Genomic DNA, 19,165 nt, shown 5'->3' with positions numbered 1-19,165 from the left:
AAGATCAGGTTACCATTTCGGTTCCGATTGTTAGGAAATCATGTTATGGGGCGGGGGGGGGGGAGGGTCGGAGCAGAATTATTTTTATTCAGAATATAGGTTTGCATATTAATTATTGAGGATTGTTTTCCAAGTGGACATATGATATGACAATATGCATGTCTGGTTATTAATCATGTTGATTTAACGGAAAGTCGCCGCTGATATCAGGTCTTAAGGGGGTACTACACCCCTGGCCAATTTTATACCGATTTTTGCATTTTTCTCAAAAATTATAGCACATTGGTGACAAGTAAGTATATTATAGGGGCAAGGACTACAACTACTGTACTGAAAATTCAGCAACTCAAAGCAAGTAGTTATTGATTTATTGATCAAATATTGGTTTTCCCTCATTTTTGACTGTAACCCCACAACTGTTGTCTGTGCTGAAATAAAATTTATAGTGCAGTAGTTGTAGTCCTTGCCCCTATAATATACATATCTTACTTGTCCCCAATGCGCTATAATTTTAAAGAAAAATGCAGAAATAGGCAGACATTTTGGCAGGGGTGTAGTACCCCCTTAAGAGCATTTGAACTTGTTTAACATGTTTAAGCGATACAAAGGTCACGGTGTATTGGGTGTTTTTATTAACCCATTAAAATAACACTTAAACAAATGTCAATTGCAACTACCAGGCTAGATTTTCCAGGGATATGAGACCATCCCTGTTTTGTTTTTGTTTTTTTAATAAGAAACCATGTTTATCGATGAATGCAAGGCAAGTTCAATGAGGCAAAGGCAAAATTAGACGAAAATTGCAGTGGCGTAGATTTCTATTTGACATTGGGGAGGGGAATGAGGTTTGGAAAAAAATTCTTGAAGCATATGAATGCAATACAATAAACGGAATTTATATCATAGGCCTATAGCGCGGTAGTGCCTTAGCATTATGAACAAAGCGCTTTATGCAGCATCTTTTGGTGACGGAATGATTTTATGGTACAAATGCGCGTGAAACGTTTGGGCATTGGAGCTAAACTGGTCAAATATGGTGCAAATTGACACTTTTTGAAATGGACCAGCCTATATTAGTGTATGTTACTAGCTTACTTACTAACTGACTAACCATTTGGTCTGAAATGGACATATCTCAAAATGCCACGAAGGTATGACCCCCCGAGACACAGGGGTTCTACTCTTAATAGTTTTAAAGTTATGGTCCATTTTTACAGTATACCCATAAATCTTACACAACCAATGACAACTGTGGTGGAATCAGCTGCTGATACTTAATTACATGGCCTTGTACCAGAAAATTAGTATTTCTGATATTGTATACAACAAGTTTGTAATCATGATCTTAACTTACGAACGAACGAACGAACGATTAATTAAAATGCTCGCCCCTAATAAATCATGTCCGCAAATCTGTGTAAAAATGGGCCTTCCCTTAAATGAATAGGCCTGTATTAAAAATTATTTCCTTACCGGGAGTGATACTCCTCATAAGACCCTGGGTTAGCATTCATATTTAGGTCCTTTTCATACCTCGAAATGCCAAGAAGGTATGACCCCCTAAGGTGACTTGACTGATCATTAATATAAGGGGCTCCCTATATCCTTGAAGCCCGGCCCTGAAGGGGCTGTGCAATAATCCTGAACCCCCGAGAGATGAAGTTTCCAAATGGCGTACCAACAAATGCAGAGTTCTTCTAGCCCCTCTCGATGGTGTTTACAAGGTCTAGATTCACTTCTCCGTATAGTCCAATTGCCCATTGTGCATAGGCCTAGGCTAGGGGTAAATTAGGACACGGGGTAATTTGGGACAGAGATTTCGGAAATACCTTTGTACCTTAAAATAGTCACATTTTGCCAATTTTGACAACAAAAGAAATTTCATATAGGCCTAATGTCTATTTATATTTCCAACCAATTAAAAGTACCATTCTTAATTAAAACAGGAACCTCTGAGGGCCGAAAGCTTAACACATCAAAATAAAGGTCACGACTTGAGGCTAAATATCTGAATCAATGGCCCGGATTAGTATTTCTCAAATTAAAAAATAACTTCTAATGCACCTTATCAATTAATTAACACAAAAATTGTTACTTTTTTCTTCGAAAAATATTAGAAAAGTTTTCTTTTAGACACATGCCAAATTGGGGTAAAATGGGACGCCATTGATTTACTGTGTGCTAACTTGCACTGTCCCATCTTGCTCCAACAAAAAAATCCCATAGTAAATCAAAGGCGTTCCATTTTACCCAGCTGTCCCATTTTACCCCAGCTTCTTTATAGCAACAATTTCACAGTGGGGTATAATGGGACGCCTTAAAGACTCCTAAATAAAATAACGAACCCGGTTTTGTGAAACGTAAGTCTACTAGGGCGAATTTCTCGACGGGTGGCTTAGCAGTTGGCTAGTCTAGCCTCAAGGCTTAAGAGGTCGTAAGACCAGGCTTAATTGAAAACACGTTCCCCGAAACACGGCTACCATAGCCTCGAGGCTTCGTTAGCCTGTGGGCCAGGCTTGTAGGATTACCCCAGGCTTCGGTAAAATTTGCATTTCTCGAAATCAGTCTTCTGTAGCCGTAGTCTACGCAAGCCTGTTAGGCCAGGCTTACAGCGGCTTTTCTTGGCCCTGCCTCAGAGCAGGTCTTAGGTCGTAAGCCTTGGTCTAAATTGTAATGCAAGGTTTTCATGGTTTTCTTTCATATTTTTGAACCAAAACAGATGCTGTCTTTCAATCAACATAGAGTAGGCCCCTACCCCTAAGTAATAATCATTGTTCGATTTAGTTGAACATTTCACATTTATTTATTTATTTATTTATTTATTTATTTATTTATTTATTTAAACTTCTTTTGCCTGGGTAACAAAACTCAGTGTAAACACTGTTTTTCAATTTGGCCCAGGGGTCAAACTTAACATCAAAAAATAACCAATATATATTAAAATACATTACATTATTATATATATATCACCTTTTATTTATTTTATTTATTAAAACACTTTTTATTTACTAAAACATTTTATTTTAGTGTTCATTCGAGTCAGTTAAACCTGACTGTTAGTTGAACATTTCACCATTTTATTTTAGTGTTCATTCGAGTCAGTTAAACCTGCTGTTGCTATAAAGGCCTACTCATTTTGAATGATGGACTTTCTTTTGGAGCAACGGTGCTAAAGGGGTGCAATTAAAGCAAGACGCAATCTTCGACGTCAACTTGCTATCGTGAGCGTCTTCAGGAGAGGAAGGATCCTTTTCTGAAGTATTCGTATACCAAATTTAAATCGCGCTGCCGATTTAGTAAAGGCAATGTTTTAAAGCTTACTTGAACCTAACTTGTAACGGTCAACAAATAGAAATGCCCCCACATTATTTGACATGTCCAAAAACCTTGACCTTCCACATGAACTTGCTCCCATGCTTTCCTCTTTTTTGCCGTTTCGTTTACATACCGGAAGGAACAGTTCTTGAAACGTTTGAATGATCAAGAAACAAAACTTTTTTTATCATCATCATCATCATCATCATCATCATAAACTATGCACTCATGCTAAATTCGCAAATAGAACATGAAAATATCAGCAGTAGATAGCACACGCGATGGTTGTCAAAATGCTGTTATGTTTTTGTTTTTGCACCAAAATTTTCCTTAAATAATGTTTTACTTTTGACAAACATGCGTACGAATTGTTTGAAGTGTGAAACAATTTTTGCTTTAGGCCTACTTTTAGGGGAATCGACGTTTCCTTTTCTGTAGGCTTGCAGTTTGACCCTTTTAAAAAAAAAAAAAAAAAATTAATGAGTCGAGTAAAAAGTATAGAAGTATCAAAGTATCATTCATGCAAGCAGGACTCATAATAAGTGGAAATAAAATAATACATAAAAGACACAAAAACAGAAAAAAAACTACTCTTGCATCAAGTTGTGTACAATGGTGTAAGCCCAAGCACAAGACCGCCGGTCTAGGCTAGTCTTTGCGCTGGTAACCATGTTAGTACGGTAAACCGTGAAGGACAACAGCTTATGCACATCTACCTCCAACTGCCTATACAATTAAGTCGCTGGTAGAAAGGGACGAGGTTGTCAAGCGTTAAGCCGGCAAGGCCACTAAGACCAGGTTGAATTTGCGTTCAAGAAATCCGGCTACTGTTAAGACTCGTGCTTCGAGAGCGGACTAGGCTTAGTAGCCTTAAGGCCACCTTAAGCCAAAGGCTTACTAAGACTCCTATCGAGAAATTCGCCCCTAGAGTCTTGGTGATATACATTTTGTTTTGTAGTGGTCACTTGTCGCAAGTTGTCGGGTATTATTAGTATTATAGCCTTACTCTGTGCTTGCTATTAAAACTCTGATTTGTATTAGGCCTAATTTGTGTCAGTAGGCCTACACTCTCAGAAAAAAAGGTTCAACTTAGAACCTTTTTTTTTGTCCTGTATGCAGAACCTTAAGCAGTAATAAGGTTCTAAAAAGAACCTTTAAAGATTTAAATAGGCCTGGGGACATTCTAATTCATTCATTCAGGGACTCATCACAAAGTTAAGAAAACGTAGTGTTAACCCTTTTACTAAAAAATCATTTGCTTGGATAAAAAACCTTTTTTTTCTGTTCTACTAAGAACCTTTTGAGGGTTTTAAGTTTCCTTAAAGGTTCTTCAAGCTTAAGGTTCTACAAAGAACCTGTTTCTTGGCTACATAACTTTTTTTGGTTCTACAAAGAACCCTATTGAAACCCAAAATTTTTCCAGTCTCACTGAATGACCCTCTTTTTATTTTTTGGGCCCTCTCACTGAAAGACCCCCTTTTTCGGTGTCTAGGCTTACTGAGACCCCTAGTTTCGAACTACTGTCCACACATCCCCGTCACCTCCAAAGTTGAGTGCCCCCCCCCCGGAGTAGGGCATATCGGTACAAAACGTGTGTTTTAAAAAAGGGGGTCATTGGGTAGGGCTTATAATGAAAATGAGGGTCATTGGTATAACATTTTCAAAAAATGGAGTCATTGGGTATGAAATTTTACAAAGGGGTCATCGGGTAGAAAATTTTGAAAATAAATGGGGCAAAATCCTATTTTTTTTGTTCCAAATTTCCCACATTTGCAGTACAAATTTGTTAAAATAAGATCATTTGATTGTTAACGCATGATTTTGTGGTATTTTGATGATACATTTCTAGAGAAAAAGGTCATTGGGTAGCCGCGCCTAAAAAAAGGGTCATCAGGGTGATCATCATCGTCATCATCATCATCATCATCAAATCATCCGAAGCATCATCATTATATCCAAGTCATGAATCTGATGCATCGGCATCTTGTCATCCTCATTGTCACCATGATCATCCAAGTCCTCATTATCCTATAGGCATCATCATCATTCTTATCTACATTATCACCATCATTATCATCATCATCATCATCAGAGTCATCATCAGAGTCATCATCAGAGTCATGAGTAATCATCATCATCATAATCTGAGTCATCATCATTATCTGAATTATTATCATTATCATCATCATCATCATTTTGAGTAATCCTCCTCATCCGAAACATCGGCAACATCAGGGTCATCATCCTCAGGGACATCATCATTTTGGGTGTTACACACTGATTTTACAATTTGTTTAAATTATGATTCTAAATTTTTATTTGCATAGGCCTACTGATACATGGCTAGACGGACGTGGTATATTGTGTCTCTTCGCATCGAATAAATGAAACCCGTGGTTCCCCTGGTTGGCGCAAATTCCCCGACAACGAGAAAATTGCTACCGCAATTTACATTAGAAATACGGTATAATTGTTCTGGCGCATCGGCACCTCTTGACTGGTTGGCCAAGCCGGAAATCGACCCGTATCATTCATTGAATGGCGGAATTTCCACAGAAATTTGTCCATTGGCTTTTACGCAAACAAAAGACCTTGACCGGTCTTTGGGCAAAAACAATTATTTCAAAAACGCATAGGTTAAGGTGATACAGATATGCAAGAGAATAAAAAATTAGATCAGTGGGATAAAATCATCGTGCTGCACGGATAAACATAAACCAGTAAGCCGGGGGGGGGAACTCCCATATATTGGTACGCATCATGTGCCTGTCAATAGATCCCCATTTTTGAGGCAAATCTGCCACCCGATGACCCCTTTTTTCAGCAGAATACACCCAATGACCCCCTTTTTGTTTCAGAAATAGGACATTTTTTACATTTTTGTAGCAATTTTTGTTTAAAATGACCCAGTGTCCGTACTCCGGATCCGGTAGGCACAGATATGTCATTTTCATATTCGAATGCCCCCGGCCCCCGGGACCAGGAATCTTTAGAGGATATTTAGGCTGAGAAAAGAGCCTGTCCAATTATTATAAGCCCTAATAAAATTGGAGGAGTCAATAAATATGGTTGCCCTCCACCTTTTGGGGCCAGTTGAAAAGGGGGAGGGGGAAGGGTTTGATGGCAGGCAGGGAGGAGGAAAAGCAATTGAATATATGAATACAAAACCCACCCAAGTCCACAGTTTGGCCAAATTGAGTTAAGCTTGGGAAATTGTTGCTATACATAGGCCTGTTATATGTATGAAAGAACAACTCCAGTTCTCAAATCCTGGACTTGGGTGGTTCTTTCATACATGCTATTTTTCACATGCTCAATAGACACAGAGGATGAATTTTTACGGAGATGTGCCACGCAGACTTTTTGATGCTGACTTTCTCTGTAGGCCTACTTACTTTTTGCTGGGTTTTTTTAAACCCAAAACCGTGGCACATCCCCGTATACCTTCAACCAGGGAGAACCCCCTCGGGGGAGGGGGCAGGGGAGGGGGAAATTCAACCGGTCAGAACAATTGTCTCTCTTCAAGCTAGCTTTCGCAGATAGTTTATTTTTCATAAGAACTACAATAAACATTGACAGAGAAAATCATCGCAGGGCACACGGATGATCACCTTAAACCATGGACTGTAGAAAATGTTCCGTTATATGCAAATGTATTAACCCATGCAATCACGACAGCCATACGGTAGCAGGACGCTAAGAACAGTAATAAACAAATAAATAAATATAATTAATAACAATATATTATAAGTATAAAATGCATGATAATGACCATGACGAACACACGACAAGAACATGAATACCAAACCATTAACGAAGAACTGGAATTAGTAATAAAGAAAATAAATATTTATAGATGTTCGAGACCCGGGGTTCGAGAGCTTCGATCCCTGGCTTCGATATTCAGAATCCGGTTCAGAATATGGTGGGTTAATATCCAATCTATTACGATAATTCTGTGAGTAAACACCATCACTAGCATGGTAGGATCCACGACATGCTCATCTATCTGGGGCACAGTTCTTTAATCCCATACATCTGTACACTCATTGAATGACCTTTAAAATTGGGGTACAAAAACTCATACGCTGCAACTTGAGGTTAAATTTTGCACTATGGATGTTTAATCGAGCTTATTGAACTATGTTATTTGGGATGAGGCTATTGTGGTCTATAGTGCATGCAGTTTTATATCAAGAAGGTTCAGGTTGCATACAGTATCTTCTCATGTTTATCTCGGCGCAGTCGGCATTGCTGGATAGCGGCCGCTTTTGAGCAGTTGCTGGATGTCGGCCGCCTTATCTTCTCTATTTCGGCGCAGTCGGCATTGCTGGATAGCGGCCGCTTTTGAGCAATTGCTGGATGTCGGCCGCTTTTGAGCAATTGCTGGATGTCGGCCGCTTTTCACGGATTGCTTGCTGGATATCGGCCGCTTTTGCGCAATTGCTGGATGTCGGCCGCTTTTCAGGCATTGCCAGATAGCGGCCGCTTTTGCGGGATTTCGGGATAGCGGGATTTCAGCATTGCGGGATTTATATTTAGGCGGGGCGGGTATTTAGGCGGGCGGATATCTAGGCGGGGCGGATATTTAGGCGGGCGGGTATTTAAACTTGCAGACGGCTGCATACACTAGGCGGGCGGGTGTTTTAGTTGTCGGGGTCGGCATATTTATTAAATAATTTTGTCGGGGTCGGCATAATTTGGGCGCAGGCGGCACAAATTTAAGCGGGTCGGTGCTAGAAACAAAAAGTAAAAGCACTCTTCAAATGGTCGGCTTTTTTTTTTTGTCGGGTCGGCATATTATTTGGCGCAGTCGGGTGAAACTTCGTCGGGTCGGGGGTCCGCTCTCGCTTTCCGTATTTTGTTTATATACCCAATGAAGTAATTTTGGCCCCAAGATCTTCGACTCATTGGCCCTGTGGTAAATCCGACCACAGAAACATGATGCAAAATAACAATCGTTTTCGTTTCTCATCAACATCAGTATCACCAATTTTATTCCGCACCGTTCCAGTTTACAGTATGACCCCACCCACGATATCAGCTGTTCGGAGAGCGAAAGGAAACCTTATCCATCGTCTTAGCATGCTTAGTGCAAGAATCAAAATAGACCCATAGCTGGCAGCAAAAAATGCCGACCCGCTGAGGGGTTAAGATTACGCCTTAACTTGTTAAAACTGCTGCATGCTGCCTACTAAACTGTCTACTGACTGACCGAAACAAAAAGTTGAATCACGGCGAACTGTTTTGATCATACTAAATACAAACTAGGAATATTCAACATAAGAACTTTTGTGAGGACAAAATGAAGTCTACTTTATTTCTATGTTCAGTTTATCTGGTTCTGGGCTTATGTATAGCCCAGAGACCATGGGTTCCAGAGAACTGTCCAGAATTTTATTGCGATGAAGTTATTTGCACTGAAGTTTCCACTTTAAATTGTATCGCGGAAGTTGTTCAAGATGGCTGTGGATGTTGTTCAGAGTGTGCAAAAGTTAATGGTGAACCATGCGGCGGAGAATATTGGCAGCTCGGAAAATGTGGTTCCGAATATATTTGTGTCGGTAGTACACCGATGACAGAAGTTAATGTCTTTGAAAATGAAGCAGGGGTTTGTCAGTGTCGAGACTTTGGCCAAAGAGTTTGTGGAAATGACAATGTGTTGTATGCGAGTAAGTGCGCCTTGAATGAAGCAAGTAGACAGAGAGAGATGGTAGGAAGAACGCCTATCAAGATGGCATCTGACAGTGGAAGGTGTAAATATGGTAAGAAATGTACTAAATCTCATTCTGTAAATAAGTTTGTTAACCTCAATACAGGAAAAGATTATCGCAAGCTATTGAAGTTCATACAAAGGGTTTGAACCCATGATCATCGGTTTGTGAGTAAAATAGTCATAATTATGCCGATGGTGATTCAGTTGATTAATCGCACTGCTGTTTCTAATCCATTTATTATCAAGATTAAAAAAAAATAGCAAGAAGTATCCGATGTTGTCAACTCGGGTCTGGCACCAACAATATAGAAGACCCAGGTTCAAGTCTGTCGATGTCATTGTCAGTGCGACGTTGAGCATATTTTGGTGATTTCATTATCGACACTTCTCAACATTTCGTAAATAGGGCACCACAGGGCACCATGCCGTTTTGGGCTCACACTAATTACCCTAATTAATTAAAAGCATTATGGTTTATGAATCTACAGATAGCTAGCTGGACTTGTATTTAAGAATCTTAATTAATAAATGAATAAAAATAATGATAAATAATAAAAATTACTAAGAGTCCCATATGGCCCATGATGTAATAGGTCTATTTTAGTCGATCATTATTTTCCGTCAGACTGTACGTCCATTATAGTAAAACACTTCACATAAATATGATAAAGGTGGAAATAAAACACATTTCGTATAGGCCTACGTTATTTATAACATAAGTGTAAAATTTTGCAAAATTTTGTTCCCAACTAGGTACAATAGGGTCTATGTTCGGAACATCCGTTGGCAATTGCAGCATTTTTTTCAGCCATTTAAAGTGCGCAAACACCATTAAACCCAAGATTTTGTTTTTCTAAAATTGGACCATTGATGATTGAGTCGGTCATTGTAAGAGTCACGACCTTTATTACAATCACCAGGAAGACAAGTTCACCATCTACATTACGCTCCATAAAGTAATGATCACCTCGTAATTGTTGGTTGGCCTATTCTGGTAATGAGGTTATTTAAAGGTACTGCGGTATCAATTTAGTGTAATTTAAGGGTTACTTTCTTCATGGGTTTTCCACATGAAAGAGGTATTTCTCATTAATACCTAAGTTTGTTTGTCACTCGGGGCATTTGCCATCAAATAGACCAAAGACTGATACCCTAAAAATGCTTACCTCCCCTCTCGGCATGCCAAAAAAACATTGCCCCCTCTCGGGCATGCCAAAAATTGCTTGTCCCCTCTTCGATGCCAAACAATGGGCTATTCCAGAAAAAAGGTGCACACCCCCTATAGAGGAGTAAATTTTTAATCAAAGAAATGTCCGGATTTCCAAGTCTGCTTTCTGAAAACGACTGGAATTCCAGTTGCCAATGACAGTTGAAAAAGCTTGGAAATCCAATTAAATGAAGGAAAAATCACGGAAATGTCCAAAATGAGCTCTCAAATTGAGGATTTTTAATCTTGTGCTATTTTCCTGCGGGATTTTTTTGTCTTTTGACACTTTAAAAGTCTGGATTTCCAACAGTCACGACTTTACAAAAAGTCCGGAAATCCGAACTCCTCTTGGGGGTGTGCATCTATTTTCTGGAATAGCCCAATCCTCGCCCCACCCTTACACATGGTAAATTTCTGTGACCTCAATTAAAGCAACGGTCAAGATAATTATATAATGCGAGCGTAGGGCGCAGGAAATTTTTTGCATAGGCCTGGCGTTTCCGTACTGTTTTTCTCAGCCTTTTTAGAGCGTTTTATTGAAGGTGCCCCATGAATATGTGCAAAAACAAAAAATCTCTTGCTCCCCTTTTGACTTGCGAAATATCTCTCCCCCTTTTGAACTGAAAATGTCTTGCCCCTCCTCTCAAGTTCTTCTCTGCCAAAAATTGTTTGTCTCCCGCCCCAACAGATAATTATTGCACACAATGCGCACATTTCAAGAGGATTTTGCACTGCACACGTGGTCTATCACGATATTTATTAAAAATCACATTTTTTTTAATGCAAAATCATTATCTATATGATAGAAATATAACGTGTAGGCCTATATATATTTACTTTTTCTGGACTTCTAATTAAGGCCTATTATTAAATTTGATAAAATAGAAAAAAACAAATCAGTCTCGAGATAACCAGCGCGCCAAAAAGGTTAGCTCCAGGCCCGGGAATTTGACAATTTCCGTAAGATGGAATTATGATGGATAACATCATTTGAAATCAAAATAATAAACCACTTATACAGTTATACGGTAATGACAATATTTAATTTCCTTTCATTGTCGTTTCATTGGTTGTCTGGTCACCATCCAGGAAGAAGATACCATGATTAGACACCTGCTCCTATGCAATTTGTTTTAATAGACTGCGTATATTATTGGTATATCCCCATTGCGTTACACTAATGTAAATATGTGACCGTCCACCACAAACCAGCCGTATACCGTAAAGTCGGTCCCCGGTCAATTTTGTTTTATTTCGTGTTTAGAAAATATATATCATAAGCCATCATAAGATTTCAAATGGTATTTCATTTGACTTCAAACGATATCCAGAAGCGGGGTTTAATATATGGTTTGTTGAACTTCGCTCCTTCTCCAAAATGGTACCTTATTTCGGTTCTACATGTGTCTCTTTTTCCACATTGCTGGTAATAAATATCAAACGGTCATAATTGGCGGTCATTTCAAATCATCCCCAAGTCAACGAGGTTCAGGAATGTCCTCTTATTGTTAATTATTGGTTATAGGCTACATACCTAGACAAAATACAATGCTTTGTAACCCACCACTTGAACAGGGTTTAGCCAAAGCAAACAAAGACTAGAGCTATTTAAGAATTCGATAGACATAGGTAGAAGCTTGTTATCCTCTTCAACAATAGGATTATTGATTGGTTTGAAAGGTGTTTGACTGGCACGAGCAAACGAGATACATGTAGCACCAACTTAAGGTACCTATGAATATGCCCTTCATGCATATTTTACACTGTAACTCGGAATACAAGTTGCCGACTTTTACAGCTGGTTTGTGGTGGACGGTCACATAAAATAGGGTAAAATTGCCAACTTGTTTTGCATGCTTCGGCTGCACTGGCCAATCAAATACCAAAATCCACTTTCAATACGGTGTCTGAAATTGAAAATTTGTTCGCTTCGTGCGCGCAAAAACCGGCCGACCCAAAAGTGCCACCCCTTCTCTTCCCTTCCGACAATGGCCCATTGATGCTAGGCTTTAATATTTTGTGTTAAACAGGATCCCAAAAGGGCCAATGCAATTTGTGATCATCATTTGAAAGTTTAATATGATTCGTGCATACCTTAAGATATTTTGCTTTTATTTAATAATCACGGCAGTCTATTTCCTACGTGCATGGGACCCACACATCGCAATAGGTCATATTCAGTGTCATGGAGAAGGCCAAGTTTGCTTGTTTGTCGTGTCAAAATCCATACAAATATGTCATAGCAAATGCTACTACCGATTTATATTGTACATGATTGATATACGGCCATTATCAGATTTGATGCGAGATGATATTTTTGCTGAACCATGAAATGGTATCAGCCTATGTCAGTGTATGTTACTAGCTTTACTTGCTTACTAGCTTATCGTACTAGCATACTAACTAACCATTTTTCTGAGTGAAATTGATATCGCAATGAGACAACCAACTTGCATAATTTTAGTTTCTGAAACTAAAAATGAATCCTGGGCATGCATAATAATAAACTTTCAATTCGGTCACATTCATTCGAGAGTAAAAACATATAACGAAAATCACTTGATTCCCATTAGCTTTCAGTACAGGCCCTAATTGAAGAAGTGTGATTGTTACGAAATTCAAAATAACATTAGCAACAGCAAAGAGAGAATTTATCTTATGAAAGTTGAAAATAGGTTTGCATGTGAGGAAATTGTAATCTTTAAAAAATGAAAGTATGGAATTGACGAGCAGTATTCCAAAGAGTATAGGAACTTCGTTGCGCTTAAAAGTGTACAATCGGGGTATTTTTCCTCCAATGATAAGATTAATCTTTTTATAAATAACAGGCAGCGACCAGCGAGAATCGAACCCAGAGAGCGCTATATCTGTAAAATTTCAATTTACGCTCGTACGCACACTTAGAATATTATGACCTACATGGTATTCCGTAGCTCCAATGATTGGGCAAGGATGAGAGATGTTTTCACTCTTACAGATTTACAAGCTCTAATTAAACTCTCTACTTCCCTTATGTAATCTTATTTACTTCAACTTTCATGTCAAAACCAAATTCAATCAGTGAAAGCGGTATGAGATAAGCGCATCTGTCAGGGCTAGAATGATAGCAATGTAATTGGTCTACTATCTTTTGTCTCTTTTGTCAATACAAACTAATCAGAACCAAAAATAAATATGTGACAATCTCGACTTAAAGGCGTAGTTCAGTAAAATACAGATACCGGCAGATTGGTTTCAGGGTATTGTGCATTAATAAATTGTATTAATTTGATGGGATTATATGAAAATAGCTTTATCTTCATATGACCAAATCACTGCAGCTCACTGCACATTTTCATTTACAACGGCGTGGAGACGTGGAATATAGCGCTTTAAATCAATTGTTTTTACAATATATAATTTTTTCTTTATCTGATAACGGAAGTCTACGTTATTGATGCTCGCGGAATCAATGTTTGTCAGTACTATCAATAATATTTCTGTGAAATTCCGTCGTTTTACGGCGCAGCCTTATTGTGGGGCTTCAAATGGTCTTCCAGCATCACCAAGTGAAGTTCATCATTAAATTAGTCATGTTAGTCGTGAATGCACATTTGGACAATGTTGGGGTTGTGCTGCATGAAGATCATTTTATATTTTACAGTGAAATGTGGAATTATTCATCTCTATGAATTAGGTTTAGACGATATTCGTCGCAGCTGATAGTAATTTGTTGCGATTGACTTTCTTCGAACGGTAACATTGTTGAACATTGGTAGAAATGATGATAGTGCAGAAGAGCTACCACTACCCAGAGCGCTGACCACTACCAGTGTATAAAAGTTGGACAGAGCTATGCAAGCTGATGCTGCGCTGACATTCTCTTGGTGAGAAACAGAGCCGAAAACGGACCTCGACATATTTGATTCTATAATATTTACTTTATTCTCTCATTTCTGTTTACTTTGACTAGCTCCTATAATAAACACTCCGCCTAAAGATACCAAGGTGAGAGCCGGGCAGCAAGTTTACCTGAGTTGTGAGGTTGAGGGTAACCCAATCCCTGATGTCATCTGGTACCGAGATGGAAAGAAGATGCCTGCTTATCATAATAATGTTGTGGTGCAAGTGAGAGGTGGACCAGGAAAACACAGAGAGACGTCTTGGGTCATGGTAAGTAGGCCTATTATACTATATATTACTGACATGATTGCATTAAAAATTACTACGTAAGCATGCAGTTTGAAACATTACGTTGCTTTTCATTCACAAGACTATTTTAAGACTCTTTTAAACATTACTACGTAAGCGTACAGTTCAAGTTGAAACATTACGTTGCTTTTCTTTCACAAGTATGTTATGTTTATCATGTTTATGTAACGTTTTAAAAACATTACATAAACATGATAAACATAACATACTTATTTGAACATATTTATGAATGAAGCCTTTGTTTTTCTGTATGAAGCAAAATTGATCACGACAAAAATAAGTTCACTTCTACGACTTGAAGCCTTCCAAAGTATATGAAAAATTAAGAAAGTGACTAATTTATATTGATTTTAGCCAGATAGGGCATGCTTATCATGGTCGTTGAGATTGACTTCCATCGAAGGCTCCTTTATTTCACTAAGTGAACATCATTGAACATTGGTCAGAGGGGCAATAAAATGGTCAAAATATCAGTGTAGAGGCAATCATCGTACATCAAATGTCTTCATTTTCGCAGATTGACACAAGCGAAGAGGACTCGGGTGTCTACCAGTGTCATGCCAGCAATAAATTAGGCGAAACTAGTGAAGACGCAACTCTGCGTATAACACCATTACCAGATTTACCTGAGGACCAAAGAGAAACCCTTCCAGACGAACAACCAGCTAATCAGTTGTAAGAACAGCGAGTTCATAGGAGCTAGGTAAGGTCAGGGAACAATATGAAACAATCAGACAACACACACAACAAACAGAACAAAATAGATTGCTATTGTTTTACAATGGCAGCAGGTATTATAATAGCTTATATTAAATTACGGATATCGTGGCAATTCCCCGGCAATTCTTGTCACTGTTAATGATATTGCCACGTTTCTTGCCTCTGCGTAAATTAAGTACCTCAATTCTTGTCTCGAGATCATTGTATACTATTCTACTTATTGACAATGAGGTCAGAATTGGGGAAGTTCACTAACAATGAGATAGGAATGTTTGAAGTACCCGAGACTAATGGTAAGAATTTTTTGGGTGTTACTGAGCAGAGGAAGAAGGAACAAATGTTGTAATGTATGGAGATATGAAGACACACTAGTAATGCATCATAGAAATATTGAAAATGTTCATATTTTGAAGGAAAATACCTAAATAGCTAGGATCACGAATGTTTGTGGTGTCATTACACCTCTGTTCTCTTCAAGATTAATCCTCCTTCGTATACGGTTTCTTTCACGTCACTGCATGTCGTCAATTTTACATCAGTGTATATTTATTCAAAGTAGTTTTAAAATCTTTTGACCGACTGTTCAATCCACATGATCCATTTCTTAAAAATCTTAAATATTTCTTTTTTCTTAACAGGTCAATCATATCTGCTGTATTTTCAACTTACAAGACAACTTGGTTGTTAACATGATCCTCAACAAGTGATAAGTTTGGATTTCGTGTGTATTTCATTTTTATGTAAAATGCTGATTTTTTTTTTTTTTTTATAATGGGCAATGTATTAAGGTCAAGATAATTATAATATCAAATATAATATAAATGGTAAGGAAGGCAAATAATCCATATTGATGAGTTTACGATCATGTGAAACTCGTGAAAGTTTCAAAACTTGTCAGAGTTTGCATCACACAGTTGATTCCTTCTTTCGTACTTCTCTTTACCACTCTGGTACTATAATTGCTAGTGGTGTCAAGCGAGTCAGGCGGAGAAGAGATGAGAACGGAAACTGAACTTTCTTTTGATTATCTCTCTTACCACGATTTACGTCAATAATAATGTAATATGAGTATTATATTGAGCAATTTAAATATTGAAACCTGTCCATTTTAATATTGTGATTATTTCTATCTTGTCTGGTAAGTTTGGGGGAGTATAAATCTAAATGATTCTATGGAAACAGAAAGTGTGATTAAATCAAACTCAAGCCCAGAACGAAACCTAGTAAGAATGCGTCATGATGTGTCATGGAATTAAAAGCGTTATTTCTATGGCTGAATTTTGAATTTTAAAGCTTTTTAACAGACGTGGGGTTGTAACATTTAAAGACATTTTGTTTTGATGAAACATGCATGTTACTTTGTCATTGGTTATTTTTTGATTAGGTCAATGTTTAAAAAACACAACTGCCTTTCGTTATTTCTTACTTTATTTTGAAATGTATGCAAACTACTTTATGTAAATGCAGTGCCTTTAAAATGTACTTTTAACATGTTTAAATTGTATGCTAAAGTTATTGATAGCAAGCTGGTCTAATTAAAACGACCAGTTTATATCAATAACTATGATCACTTTTGATAAGACTATGCAAATTTGTACTTATCGTAGAATAGTTTATGATTTGTAATGCAATAATCGAAATCAACCGCTGTTCTTTACAAACTCATGGTGCTATTTTTGTCACGTATTTTAACCTAATTATAACATTGTAATAGTTACGAATATCAATAATGGTGTCATTTATCTTACTATTTATAATAGGCTAATGATTAAAAAAAATCCCTCTTTAAAAATGCAATCAATATTTTATTTGATTTTCTGGTTTTTGCTCAGGATAAACTTGGTCGGATGAACTTCCATGTCGACGATTACGACAATAATCATTGTTGTCCCGATTTTCAGGTTCAGTGTAGGAAGGGGAAATTTATATTAGTTACGTTTATAGGCTTGTTGTATGTAATATCTATAGCTAGTTCGTTGAACCTTTGTGTAGCGTCATAGAATGAGACGTTTTGTAGTACTTATTGAATTACTAGTCGATTATTTGTCGTTCTTGTCGTACGCTGTGGTACAAAATTGTATGAACCATTTTGATATAAAATAGGTAGGCCTATGCCTATATAGGCCATGAGCTACCCCCGTGGTGACTGCCAAAGAAAAATTACGACGAAAGTTTCGGCCATTTCCGAAGTTTGCTTAAATTGGTTGATAACATCACGGCATAGGCCTATCATGTACTAAAATTATAATGTAACATCTACCGTCTGATATTGTATGGAAATGCAACACGTACACCACCATGTACATATCTGATGCACTACTGTATATTTCTACACGTACGCGGCCACGTAATTCGTAAATCAATTGAGAGCTTGCGATTGCCTAACGTACGTATCATACGCCCGTGCATCTATTCAAAATCACTCTCTGTGACGGGATTATGAATAGATGCATGGGCGTATGATGTAAATTTGAAAATCGTAACTCTATATTGAAAATGAGTAAAGTGATTTCAAGTGATTTGAATTATAACCTTGTGTACGCGGTACGCGTATCAGTGTTGGCGTAAGCCAATTTCTCAGTTGTTTAGCCAATAAATGGATGATCCCATTTGCGCCGTGTCAACGGTCGAAATAATAAAGTGAACCAATAACAACAAACGTGCAAATTTACACATTGGTCACTCATCAAATTGAATCCACCGACCGAGTAGTATTACCAATGTATATATATTGTTTTTTTACTTTTTCATTACTTAAGTTTACCAGCGAGTGTAAAAAATGTAATAAAACGTGTACTTTTTGTAACAAATATTCTACATTTTGTCTTTCCTTGTTGTCGTATCAGTATGTGCAACAATTACACCTTCAATGTGCCTTGAGCCCGGGACAATAGCAAACCATCAGCAAATTACAAAGTCACGACAGCGACGACGACAATATACCGTCACTGTGCTATGTTTTTCTTGGTTGATAACATTTTTTGAAGGTATTTGGATTTATACCGGAAGTGACCCGTTAATGGCCTATACGCTGGCGAAGTTGCGTAATAATCGGATTAACTACCATAGCAATAGGTGAAAACAATTCAGCATCGAAGTGGTTACGTAATTCTCTCGGTTACCGGATCACGCTACTTTGGTATGCCTTCGAGTGCCATATACTTTATGTGGTGATCATTTCGATCGTGGTTCATTACTCTAGCGCGTGATCCCGTTGACATAGTAACATTACGTAACTTCGATACTGAATTTTTGAATATACCGCGCTGCACTGATACGTTCACGCGGTACCTCTGCATTGAACCATATCATGCTGATCACTTGCACCTGTAAGATTAGTATCTTTGAAAAGACCAGTATTGTATTTAATCTATGATTGTAGACATACACAGGTGATGAGTGTAACCTGCTTGTAGTGCAGCGCGATATGTTCAAAATTGTTTTCACCTATTGCTATGGTAATTAATCCGATTAATTACATAACTTCGCCAGCGTATATCGACATAAAAAAGGGGATAACAACAGTTTTTAGTAGTAACCATTATAACAATATATAATACACAAAACAAGATCAATCAGCTCGGTGCCGGGCAAAAACAACAAGCAGCTGCAGAAACAACTTCAACCACGCACATGAATCAGCATAGGTCGTCCTATTTTTTTTCGCAACATGCAGTAAAATCTGTAAGGTTTCTACGAAATCAGTTTGGGGTAATCTCTTTCATATCAACATAATAATATTATCATTGTGTATTGTATGCTATGCCTATAGGCCCTACCAACTTTCAATCAACTTTCTTGGTGCCTTCATATCGGTGAATTCAAAACTTAGTTTCGAATCAACTAATTGAGAGCTTAATACTTGTTTGGCGTTGGAAAACATATGGCAAAAGCATGTCGCATTTTGAGGGACGAAATAGACACCTTTACAGGCGACTTAAAGGTAGGGGTCCTAGCAACTTCAAAATGTGGTTTGCAGTCGGAAACTCATTAGCACAGTGGGTTGAGCGATTGGT

At 37.9% G+C, this 19,165-nt stretch overlaps 1 protein-coding gene across 1 annotated transcript; it reads left to right on the top strand.

The window, feature by feature from the left end:
• Positions 1-8,395: 8,395 nt before the first annotated feature.
• LOC140149812 (insulin-like growth factor-binding protein 7) lies at positions 8,396-17,959 on the top strand. Its single transcript, XM_072171858.1, has 4 exons — positions 8,396-9,080; positions 14,191-14,390; positions 14,947-15,132; positions 15,788-17,959. Exons 1-3 carry the CDS (start codon positions 8,621-8,623, stop codon positions 15,106-15,108), a joined length of 822 nt encoding a protein of 273 aa, XP_072027959.1. The 5' UTR covers positions 8,396-8,620; the 3' UTR covers positions 15,109-15,132; positions 15,788-17,959.
• The last annotated feature ends 1,206 nt before the right edge of the window (positions 17,960-19,165 follow it).

The sequence above is a fragment of the Amphiura filiformis genome, chromosome 1 (assembly GCF_039555335.1).
Source record: "Amphiura filiformis chromosome 1, Afil_fr2py, whole genome shotgun sequence".
NCBI lineage: Eukaryota > Metazoa > Echinodermata > Ophiuroidea > Amphilepidida > Amphiuridae > Amphiura > Amphiura filiformis.
The sequence above is the reverse complement of the archived record's forward strand: the minus strand, read 5'-3'. Positions and strand labels throughout refer to the sequence as shown.

Excerpts from the sequence above, each read along its gene's own strand:
- LOC140149812 (XM_072171858.1), top strand. The coding sequence starts at position 8,621 with ATGAAGTCTACTTTATTTCTATGTTCAGTTTATCTGGTTCTGGGCTTA. Across the intron at positions 9,081-14,190 it reads CAGTGGAAGGTGTAAATATG|CTCCTATAATAAACACTCCG; the intron begins GTAAGAAATGTA and ends TACTTTGACTAG. Across the intron at positions 14,391-14,946 it reads GAGAGACGTCTTGGGTCATG|ATTGACACAAGCGAAGAGGA; the intron begins GTAAGTAGGCCT and ends TCATTTTCGCAG.